The 12835-nt window shown below is 38.0% G+C and overlaps 1 protein-coding gene across 4 annotated transcripts in view; it reads left to right on the forward strand.

Moving 5' to 3' along the window:
- Positions 1-12835, forward strand: part of Agbl1 (AGBL carboxypeptidase 1) — a 906807-nt gene that overhangs the window by 339029 nt on the left and 554943 nt on the right. For all 4 annotated transcript variants that reach the window (XM_039101030.2, XM_063280964.1, XM_008759580.4 and 1 more), the window contains one exon: positions 10043-10223. In XM_039101030.2, the coding sequence (XP_038956958.1) occupies positions 10043-10223 (181 nt within the window). The remainder of the gene's footprint in view (positions 1-10042; positions 10224-12835) is intronic.

Below are 12835 nucleotides of genomic sequence, written 5' to 3' on the forward strand. Positions count from 1 at the left end.
AGCATAGAAAGTATGGCCTTATTGGAGGAAATGTGTTCTTCATCTTCTGCTTGGGTTCAAGATGTGGGCTCTCAGCTTGTGCTCCAACTGCTGGCCACCTGTCCTTCATTTTACCGTCATAGATTATTATCACTTTGGAACTGTAAGCTCCAAATAATCTTCCCTCCACAAGTTGCCTTGGTAAAGTTATTTTATCACAACAGGAGTAAAATATAATACTTCCCATATATTAGAAATAAAATTAAAGGGAACCACTACAAGGATTTCAAAACAGTTTTATGTCAATAATTTTGGAACCATAAATTAAAAAGTGCAATTTTAAAAGTGTTTAATTATCAAATTGACAAAAGTAGTAACTAAAAAATCTAAATAGATGAATTGGTGATAGGCGATTTGAATGTGATTCTAAACAATTTGGATTTATTATCATATGAATTAATTGTTAAGCCCATCAGATATCATTACTGGCCTGGGTGAGTGACTTCATTATTGAATTTCCCTGTATATTTAAGGAAAAACCTCAAGTTCAGCATTTATAAATATTACATAAAATGAAGAAGGAGTGCTTTACAGTTTGGCATAACCTTAGTGGCTAGGTCTGACCAGGATATTGCAGGAAAGAGAAATTATTGGCTGATTTTTCTCATGAGACACTGATGCAAAAATCCTAAAGAAAGAAGTGATTCCATAATTGCATTGAATGATAATACTTCATAATCCAGTTGATTCTATTCCAGGAGAACACTGTTGATATAACTTAAGAAAGAAGGTCAGTGTTGAAAAGTACGATGTCCAAAATTTGTTTAAAACAGTCTTGTCAGATGTGACGAGCAGGTTGAAACAAAATGGCTATGCCTTGGTCATCATACCTGGAAGATGAATATATTTTATATGTGCAACATAATTGATCATGAAGCAACTGTTCCTTTTTACTACATTAAGGATGAAAAAAATCTCGTGCATATTTCAACAGATGGTGAATGTTTCACTTGAAATAATTGGATGCAATTTAACTTTAAGACTCTTACAAAGGCAATGAAAGAGGCTTTGAGGTTGAATGTTTACCTCCCATGCATGAAGCCCTAGATTTAATCCCCAGGACTTCAAGAACATTCCTTTGAGAAGCAGTAACAGAAAAAATGCTCTTACATGAGTAACAGTTATTTTCTACGGACCTAATAGTGAAATGCTTAAAGTTCTCCTCTCAAACTAGAAAAAGAAGATAGTGCCCATTGCGCTGTCTGTTCAGCAATATGCTGCAGAGTCGAGCTTGTGAGTGATCCAGAGTTCTTCACACTCACTGTTTTTATGTTTTAGGACAGATAACCTATTTTGTGGGAAAGTGTCCTATGCACCATAAAATGTTTGGCAACAGCCCTATCCTCGACTCAGTAGATGATAGTAGCATTAGAATCCCCAAGTGTGACAATGAAAAATATCTTTTAACATTTCCAAATATTCCCTGTGGGGAAAATATGTCTCTCCTACCAAGAAAAACAAATAAATGTTTTAAGATTTGGAAAGGAGAGATGAAACTATTGTTACTTGTAGAAGATTGAACACATACAAAATCCTAAAGGAGACATTCATAAGAAGTGAGTCTCAAGTTTTACATCATTGTATATTCTGAACTCTCTAAAACTTCACTCTCTAAGACCTAACACAAACAGCCCTAAATGTAAATTAAAGCATGAATTTTAAAGAAAAAATTCATTCTTTTATTGAACTTGGAGGGGATTATTTTAATGAGTCACCAAACAATTAAAAATGAATAAATTTCAGGAAACCATTTTGTGTTTTGAAATATAGTCAAGTAAATGGGGAGAGGGAAGGAAGCTAAAGTCTTGGAGAATATTTTCTTAGTTTTATAACTCTTGATTCTATTTGGAAAATATTTTTTCTAAAAATTCCTTGAACTTAATAGGAAAAGTAAACTGAGTTTTAACAGACATTTCACTTATAGTAGGCACATGGCTCCAAACACATAGAAATATTCCTGTCATTATTAGTTATTAGGGGACAGCATGTTAAAAGAGCAATTATGTACTCTACATCTTTGTTAGAATGTCCAAATAAAAATGTTTGGTGACATCAACAGTTAATCAACGAAATCAAATGGTCAACGGCAACAGTCAATCACTACAGTTGATAGACTAGTTGCTACAGTGTCTTTTGAGAACCTGTTGACAAAAGTTGGCAATTACCTTCCCTAATACGAGACTATTGTGATGACTGGAAGTCCTACTGCTATGTAGCCATCCCCAAGAAAGACAAGCACACATAGAAGTTTAGGAACTCTAACCAAGAAAGAGCAGCAGATCCATGTATAGGTGAAAACATCCAGAAAATGTGGAATGTGCATGATCTTCTGTTTGACTTCTCAGAAGACAGTCTAGTGATTGAAAGGAACAAATCATCGATATAACAACAGCAAGGGTGACTCCCAAAGAATTAAGTTTAAAAGTGATTAGATGCTGTGTCTTTTTTAGCCATCTTAGTTTGATGCAGCCCTGAGTCATCTTTGAGAGTAGCCTTGATTAATAATTGATAATTAGGAAATTGATAATGTCCTAGACAAGACTAGCTTGTAAGCATGTTTCTAGAGCCTTCTCTTGATTACTAATTGATATGGGAGGTGCCTTGTGTCCATTATGGAGGTACGATTCCTGAGTAGCTGACTCTTGGCTGTGTACGAAAGCTGTTTTATCATGATTGAGTAAGTTAACCAGCAAGCAATATTGGATTGCTGCTACACATTCTAATTGGGATCGTGCCTTGATTTCCCTAAGTGATGGTTTACAACATGGGAGTATAAACTAAATCAAGACTGTCCACTGAAATTTGCTTTTAGTTAGAGTATCCCATTAAAGCATTAGAAAGGAAACTAGAACACACTGTATGATTCAGTCACTATAAAATTCCAGAAAGGACTACACCATGGTGGCATAAAGCAGATCAGTGGTTCCAAGAGACTCAGAATGTGGTCATGTCAACTGATCAAAATGTGTGGAATAAATATTTCTGAGGTTCTCAAACACAAATGGTACATTTGTACCGTATACCCACCTCCAAGGCTCAGGGACCATCATGTAAAAGGGGGAGGGGGATGTAAGAGCCATAGTTCTATAAAAACCAGAGCAAAACCATATCACCTGGAATTCTAATAAGGCTACTGAACTCACAGCAGCTATGGCTGCCTGCATAAAACCTGGAGAGGAACAGTGAACATTCCACCAAGGAGGGAGGCAGTGCTGGTGAGAGAGAGACGCCCCTACCTAAAAAGCTATTAACAGTTGATGGCATATGTCTGGTGAAGTGAGAGTTGGTTTTCTTTAAGGGTGTAAGGCTGGTAGGTGGATTACATTCTAGTAAATGATTACACATCTAGGAGTATACGAACAGTCCAAATAGACTGAGTGGATTATAAACACAACACATGATCATCATCATCATCATCATCATCATCATCATCATCAACAACAACAACAACAACAACAACAACATGAAATTGGGAGGGAGATGGGTATGGTTTTGGGAGGACTTCACTCTGAATGTGATCGAATATATTGTATGCATGTATGAAATTCTCTAAGAATTAGTAAGACTCTTTTTTTAAAAACAGTGTGGGGATGTGGTTTTCCTCAATGTAAGTGAGGCGAATGGGCGTGACAATGATTTACACCAGATCTATTTCATTTTATAGCATTATACACATATGGAAATCTCACTGAATTGTAAAACTGAAATCAATAGAAATGTATTTCATGCACACTATACTTCAGTAATGTCAATCTTTAAGACTGGAAGAACATATGTATGGAAAGCTACAATTCAGAACCCTCTCTTGCTTAGTGTATTGGTCAACTTTCCATCACTGTGACAAAATATCTGGTGGGATCAACTTATAAAGAGGTTTGTTTTAACACAATTTCAGAGCTTATAGTCCATGATTAGTTCCTTTGGAGAACTATATGGGCACTGTTTTGATAGCTGAAACTAGACCAATAAAGCTGCTGCTCTCCTTATAGAATATGAGATATGAAGAGAAAGAGGCAGGGGTGGATTCCCAACATCTCCTTTGAGGTCATGCCCATAAATACCTATCTTCTTCCTAGCCTCATCTCCTGGTGATTCCTCCATTTCCTAAAAGCGTTATAGCTCCAATATGTGACTTTGAGAGGAAGATATATATATATATATATATATATATACATACATACATACATACATATATATATGCATGTTTGCATTGTATGGGCATGCATGTGTGTGCACACGTGCATATTTGTGGAGGACAGAGGACAACTTATGGTGCTTTCTTTGCTTTCTAACTTGTTTGAGACAGGGTCTCTGTTTCTCCACTGTATGCTGCAAGGGGATCTACTGGATTCTACCTTCTCCTCACTGTAGATACCCTGAAATTACAGATGTGTACTACCATGCCCATCTTTACATGTGTTCTGAGGACCTAAACTCAGTTTCTTACATTCATGTGTCAACTCCTCTTATTTCTTTGTCTCTTTCCTCACACCATGGCCCATGGTTGAGCTGTTTTCATGAACCATCTTCTAGGTTTTCTAGATTTCATATTAATGAATGCCATCCAAAACCATAGTATGCTCTACTACTATTCTCTTTTAACCTCAGTAGCTTCAGCTCCACTGGACAATCTATCTGGGCAGCTCTCTGCATCATGATTTTCCATGGTCCCTTGTAACTCACAAGGTAATTTTGGATTCCTACATGCACTACATGTTTGCGGAAACAGGTGCAAACTAGTTTGTAGTTGCTTCCCCATGTTTTTTTTCTGTACAACTAATAATTCAACATCACATAATCGCATATCTTTAGGGATAACCTAAAGAAGACAACGAAGTGACCCAGATGATCTTCCCTGACAGGTGCATTTCTATGTATAGTTATCTTTAAATAGATCTTAGAACTACGAACAGATGGATGCTCACTGCTCTGGTACAATAGTGTTTTCTATTACTTCTCATTTTCTAAATTTTGTCATAGGTACCTTATATCAACATTCTCAAGATACTTATATTATTTTTTATCTTTAGTCTCATGTATTTTACTTATTTTGTGTTTGTTTTCCTTTATTATTATTATTATTATTATTATTATTATTATTATTATTATTATTATCCTTTTAGTTTTGGAGATTATAATACTTTCTATGGGTGAATAGTATTCTTTTTCCATATTAATTCCTTAAGATCATGTCCCGTGGCTGCTATTTTTATCACTCCCAGTTACTAGAACTGGTATGAGTAATATAAGAATGAGAAATCCACTTTAGGAATATCTTGAGAAATTTCTCTGGTCATATTGGGCAGTAACTATGTGTGTTAGCACCCTTTCTCACTAGACAATCATTTCTCTTGAAAGAAGAATCTGTTACATTTCTCTCACCATCTCTACTACCCTGCAGAGTGCCAGAGTAGATTTTGTTGAAAAAAGAAGGTAGAAGGTGGAAGTGAACAGATGTTCATATAATTGCGCACACATGTGTAACATAGTACATGCCTTTAGTTCTCCTTAACTTCTGATAAGCTAATAGGCTAATATCTCTTGGCCATTGTTCAAGTTCATACTGGGTACTACTTTCATTTTACAGATCTCATTATCACTGATACAAACTCAGGATTTAATTTTTCATTTAAAAATATGGCCAAATTATTGATAGCCCATAGGTAGCAATGTTCCTTTGGATTGATTTCAAGGAATCCAGAGGGGAAAAATGCAAATATTAGTATCTGATACATTTTGCCCAGCAGAAATGATTTACTACAGCCCAAATCATCAATTATATGGGAAAGCCTCCTAGGATGTGTTTTGCATGCTCTTTACAGCTGTTACCTATTATGAGTTCTCAGGAGTGCCATTTGCTGCTACAACTCACTGGTCCCATAAGCTGAAGTCACCGATAGGACTGTGGAATTGTTTGAAATCACAGAGGGAGAAAGAGCCAAACCAGCGTGAGTGGCTGAAGTGTTCCTTACATCTTCATTAGATGTCCCTGTTTACATGCTAAAGATGTTCCAAAAGCCTGCTATGTCCTGTGAGTCTTACAGCGTAATAGCTTACCCAGCTCTCCCAAGGATACAAACACACTGCTGAAGCCTCTGTTTTTAAAAATTTCAGATTGGCCTATTGACTCGCCCATTGCATTGTAGTATATATATATAAAAGTAATGGAGCCATCTGGCCCAGACAATGAAAGTATTCTGTTCGTATCAGAAATCTGTAAGGGAGTAGCTGTTTTTTATTTCTTTTTCATATGGGGCAAGGAGTGCTTAATATTGTTAGCTAACGTTGTCAGTGAACATAGTCTAAGAGGCACAAAGAGTAATGTGCAATTACGGAACTGAAAATACGCTTCTGATTGGGTGCATATCCATCAAGCCTCTTTATTTCTCTGAAAGCTTTTTATTGGAGGCCAACGCAGCTTGATTTGGAAGGAATAAAAGTAGCTGAATAAATGACATGGTGAGAAAGCTGACCTCTAGCTGATTTCAATTGTGTTGTTAGTGAACTGTTCATATTTTCCAGCTCACATACTTGTTCATAACTTTCAGTTAATGAATGATTAGCCATGCAGGCAAACCTAATGCAGTATAGAGCAAGTCTTTACTTTCTATCTAATTCCATGTTGCAATATAAGTGCTAAAAGCATAGTAGGGTCTTTGAGGGAGGCCCTGCTCTCAGAAATAGGATTAGCCTTAATGAAAGGATACTGAAGGTTGTTTTCTTGCCTCTCTGCCATGTGTGAGCATGGCTTTCTGGAAAACAGGAAGCAAACTGTCACTAGACACCAAATATTGTCACTTTGACTATAGCTTTCATCCTGCAGGGTGTTGAGACATGTTAAAGGTCTAGCCCATGCTCTCCTGGATAGCATCCTTGGACAAACCAAGAAAATCCAGTGTTTATTTCCCCCTGAAACTAACAAGATTCTTTTCAAGTATGAAAATAATGAAACAATTTTTGAACCCTGGAAATATGATTGTCTAATCTATTCTCAACCCATTATCCAGGCAGCGTTTCACGCAAATACAATGTATATACAATAGAATTCTTTTATAAAACAGATCCTGCCACACCTTTATTCTGATGTTAAACCATCATAACATTGTTTTTATACCCCTCTTCTTTTTTCTTTTCTTTCCTCTTCTAGATAGGGTCTCAGAGTAGTCCAGGTTGACCTTGAGCTCTCTACATAGCCAGGGATGACATTTATTTTCTAATCCTTCATTTTCCAACTCCCAGGTTTATATGTTACTAGGGATAGAATTCAAGATTTCATCCATTCTGGGCAAGTTCTCTACTAACTAAGTCCCATCTTCAACTAAGTTTTCACTAAGTCCCAACTAAGTCTTGTTTCTTAAAGTAGTAGTTTGTAACTGCTCTTTTCAGTAAAGTACATCAAATATGCTTTTTGTTTCAACTCTTTCTTTCTGACCTGTTGCAGAAAGCACATCTGAATGAATACCATTCAAAATATTACTTTATACTTGGTCTTAGATTCACTTGGTCAATATTTTTATACTTGGTCTTATATTTACATGGTAGAGTTTAGCAGCATGTAATGAAAATATTATTATATTACCATGGAAAAATAATAAGTTATTTTTCTCACATGCCCAGACATATTGGAGAAGCCAATGAAGGCACATGTAGTTGTTTAAAGAATTTACCAAGAATACTCATTCTTTCTACTTACCATTATACTTATCATGTATCATCAGTACTCAAGATGACTTTTCCACTGGTAGGTACTACATCTATGAGCAAGGTGAGAAGAAAAAGCACAGGAGACAGATTTTAAAAGCAATAGTTATTTGCCAGGTAAAATTGCCCCTTTGATCAGATCTTCTATAAGACCTTTTTATCTCACTAGCAACACTTATTTTTCATAGCCATGCCTGCTTTCAAATGTATTAATGAAGTAGAGTATTTTATTTGGGGGAAATCCCTGCTCCTGTCCCAAAGCAGGTCTCTGGTAGTTAGAAGGAGAGTCAAGAAAATATACAGGCTAGAAGCAGTTTGTGGCATGTATTTCATAAACAAAACATTTTCTCTTTCATTGGTTGCTGGTAAATCTACAGAGCACTCTGTTAATGTGTGTGGCCTACCAGTGACATGCTAACTTTATTGTTAAGAATATTTGACCTATAGGAAACATCCAATTCCTGCTTCTACCCTATAAATACACATACGTGGCAATCTTTTTTAAGTTCATTCTTCTCTACCTACATCTCTTTGCTTCCGGTATCTCTTCATTTTATAGTACACTGGCCTCCTCTTCCTCTTCCTCCTCTTCTTTTTCATCATCTTCTTCCTCATTTCCTTTTTACTCTTGAAGACCCTTTAACCTTTCCTGTCTGATAAATGCTTATACTTCAAGACAGTCCAAATACCATCATATCCTGGGAATGTCCTTCTCTTCTTAGATCTGTTTTTGTTGCTCTGTGCACAGCACCATTAGGTCTCTTGCCATTGTTTACTTGCATATGTGTCACTAAAGACAAATGCTATGGCCTCTTCTAGAACAAGGTCTTTAATTTATTTGACTTTTACAACCCGATGTCTGTTGCAGTTCCTGTAATAGGTTCAAGACACTTGCTCAAGGAAATGAATAGCTGAAAATTACCTCTAATGTATAGATGACCTAAAAAGAATTCAAACATACTGCTCTCACTGTAGTCGGAAAAGGCACCTTGATCTATGCCCCTTCTGTGTAGACCTCAGTGGATCAATGACTGGTGGTAGAAATATGAAAGAGAATGAGTGAATCTTTTAGTCTTAATTGGTAGTATTATCATAAATCAGTAATATAAATGCTCATTTGTATATTTTGTTGTCTGTTCTTCAGACCTGTGATCAATAGTTACTCAGTTTTATACTTTTGTGTACGTGTATACATTGGGAGATAAAGTTTGTTTCCTTATTAAAAATCCCTACCATTGAAAAGTACAAAGGCCTCATTTACTTTGGACTAATTCAAACCATCTATAACAAAATTATTTCTTTATTAACCTTTAGGCTGTTTAGTGACTAAATTTATTTATGACCAGCAAACAGCACTTGTTATTAGAGCAAGATTAGAAGCAGTCAGGAATCAGATGAGGATACAAAATAAAAAGGGAGTCAGAAAAAAAGTCCATCCATAGATTTGGCCATGTGCTTACAGTTGACAGAAGTGAATTCTTGATATGTTGCCTTCTTTTCCTCTTTATCTCTCAGTATACAGAGAATAGACATTAGTGGTCACTAACAGAACCTTCTTTAGGCTGGGGATGTAGTGTAATAGTAGAAAACTTGTGTGGCGTATTAGGAGCAATCTCTACCACCATAACAGACAACACTTTCTGTGTGAGCCCAGGAATGGTCAAGAATATATCTCAGTGCTAGGGTGCTTCTGCTGTCTCCTGTGAATAAAAGGCAGAACAGTGAGCTTCTCTGTCTATCACTGATGCTAGGGAATGGCAGTGCTCATCCTTCCCCCAACACCCACAGACTGCAATTGAATAAGGAGTGAACTAACATGGAATGGATAGCAGAAATTGTATTTGACACTTTTATTTACATCTTTCTGTTTCTCTAACCACATGAGGCCATTATTATAAATATCCCTATTTTACAGGTGAGGAAATGGGCACCAAGAGATTTAATCATTTGCCTAAAATCTCAGAGCTGGTATATGACAAATATAAGATTCAGTCTGAGATCTTTGATATCCAGCATTTTACTAATGGACTGTGGAAAGTTAGTTTAAAATCTGCTTTGTGGCTTTTTATCATACCACAAAGTACTTTGCTTTGATAACAGCCTAGAGCCTGGTGTCCTCAGTCTCTTGAGTCTTGAAGTTTCTGGAGGCAGACAGAAAATGGAAAAATGTAGATCATATATACCAGAAACAACCTACTTAAGACTGACTTCATGCCCTTCAGGTATAATTCTTTCCCCCTGAAGACTGTTGATGGAAATGGAAAACATATCCATTTCATTTTGTGTGCCCCCTTTCCTGCAGGCTGTCGTCCATATCAGGTGATCACAGCACGAGTTCACCCAGGAGAGAGCAATGCCAGTTGGGTGATGAAGGGAACCTTGGAGTTCCTAGTCAGCAGTGACCCTGTAGCAAAGCTCCTGAGGGAAAACTTCGTGTTCAAGATCATCCCTATGCTCAACCCAGATGGTGTCATCAATGGCAAGTATGTCACCTGTCTGGCCCAATGGATCCACTACTGCATATGTGTTGCTGTAGTAAAAATCCACTGCCATTTCATCAAAGGGGTGTAAGTGTAGGTGACTTGATAATCTATAGGGATCTCCCTTGGGCTCCTATCTGAAACAATTAACAATGTGCCCTCAATGCACATTTGTATCTGTTTCATGATATTCCTTTAAATAGAAATAGATGAAAACGCAGCACTAAAGTACTAAACTAAACTAAAGTACTAAACTAAACTAAAGTACTAGAGAGTCGCACAGCTAAGCTAGTCTAGTGCTTCATTTATAAAGGAAGGTGGGGTCTCTGCTCCCAGACCCCTTGGGAAAGAGACCTCACCGCCTGGTCAGGTGGGCACTCCTGAGGCTGCAGAGCGGAAGAGACCACCAACACTGCCCACCCCTGCCCACATCCCTGACCCAAGAGGAAACTGTATAAGGCCTCTGGGCTCCCGTGGGGGAGGGCCCAGGAGCGGCAGGACCCCTGCCTGAGACACCGCCGGAACCTGAAGGAAACAGACCGGATAAACAGTTCTCTGCACCCAAATCCCGTGGGAGGGAGAGCTAAACCTTCAGAGAGTCAGACAAGCCTGGGAAACCAGAAGAGATTGCTCGCTGTACATACATCTCAGACACCAGAGGAAAACACCAAAGGCCATCTGGAACCCTGGTGCACTGAAGCTCCCGGAAGGGGCGGCACAGGCCTTCCTGGTTGCTGCCGCCGCAAAGAGCCCGTGGGCAGCACCCCGCGAGCAAACTTGAGCCTCGGGACCACAGGTAAGACCAACTTTTCTGCTGCAAGAAAGCTGCCTGGTGAACTCAAGACACAGGCCCACAGGAACAGCTGAAGACCTGTAGAGAGGAAAAACTACACGCCCGAAAGCAGAACACTCTGTCCCCATAACTGACTGAAAGAGAGGAAAACAGGTCTACAGCACTCCTGACACACAGGCTTATAGGAGAGTCTAGCCACTGTCAGAAATAGCAGAACAAAGTAACACTAGAGATAATCTGATGGCGAGAGGCAAGCGCAGGAACCCAAGCAACAGAAACCAAGACTACATGGCATCATCGGAGCCCAATTCTCCCACCAAAACAAACATGGAATATCCAAACACACCAGAAAAGCAAGATCTAGTTTCAAAATCATATTTGATCATGATGCTGGAGGACTTCAAGAAAGATGTGAAGAACTCCCTTAGGGAAACACAGGAAAACATTAATAAACAAGTAGAAGCCTACAGAGAGGAATCGCAAAAATCCCTGAAAGAATCGCAAAAATCCCTGAAAGAATTCCAGGAAAACACAATCAAACAATTGAAAGAATTAAAAATGGAAATAGAAGCAATCAAGAAAGAACACATGGAAACAACCCTGGATATAGAAAACCAAAAGAAGAGACAAGGAGCTGTAGATACAAGCTTCACCAACAGAATACAAGAGATGGAAGAGAGAATCTCAGGAGCAGAAGATTCCATAGAAATCATTGACTCAACTGTCAAAGATAATGTAAAGCGGAAAAAGCTACTGGTCCAAAACATACAGGAAATCCAGGACTCAATGAGAAGATCAAACCTAAGGATAATAGGTATAGAAGAGAGGGAAGACTCCCAGCTCAAAGGACCAGTAAATATCTTCAACAAAATCATAGAAGAAAACTTCCCTAACCTAAAAAAAGAGATACCCATAGGCATACAAGAAGCCTACAGAACTCCAAATAGATTGGACCAGAAAAGAAACACCTCCCGTCACATAATAGTCAAAACACCAAACACACAAAATAAAGAAAGAATATTAAAAGCAGTAAGGGAAAAAGGTCAAGTAACATATAAAGGCAGACCTATCAGAATCACACCAGACTTTTCGCCAGAAACTATGAAGGCCAGAAGATCCTGGACTGATGTCATACAGATCCTAAGAGAACACAAATGCCAGCCCAGGTTACTGTATCCTGCAAAACTCTCAATTAACATAGATGGAGAAACCAAGATATTCCATGACAAAACCAAATTTACACAATATCTTTCTACAAATCCAGCACTACAAAGGATAATAAATGGTAAAGCCCAACATAAGGAGGCAAGCTATACCCTAGAAGAAGCAAGAAACTAATCGTCTTGGCAACAAAACAAAGAGAATGAAAGCACACAAACATAACCTCACATCCAAATATGAATATAACGGGAAGCAATAATCACTATTCCTTAATATCTCTCAACATCAATGGCCTGAACTCCCCAATAAAAAGAAATAGATTAACAAACTGGATACGCAACGAGGGCCCTGCATTCTGCTGCCTACAGGAAACACACCTCAGAGACAAAGACAGACATTACCTCAGAGTGAAAGGCTGGAAAACAATTTTCCAAGCAAATGGTCAGAAGAAGCAAGCTGGAGTAGCCATTCTAATATCAAATAAAATCAATTTTCAACTAAAAGTCATCAAAAAAGATAAGAAAGGACGCTTCATATTCATCAAAGGAAAAATCCACCAAGATGAACTCTCAATCCTAAATATCTATGCCCCAAATACAAGGGCACCTACAAATGTAAAAGAAACCTTACTAAAGCTCAAAACACACAATGCACCTCACAC

This window comes from Rattus norvegicus, chromosome 1 (assembly GCF_036323735.1).
Source record: "Rattus norvegicus strain BN/NHsdMcwi chromosome 1, GRCr8, whole genome shotgun sequence".
NCBI classification, from domain to species: domain Eukaryota; kingdom Metazoa; phylum Chordata; class Mammalia; order Rodentia; family Muridae; genus Rattus; species Rattus norvegicus.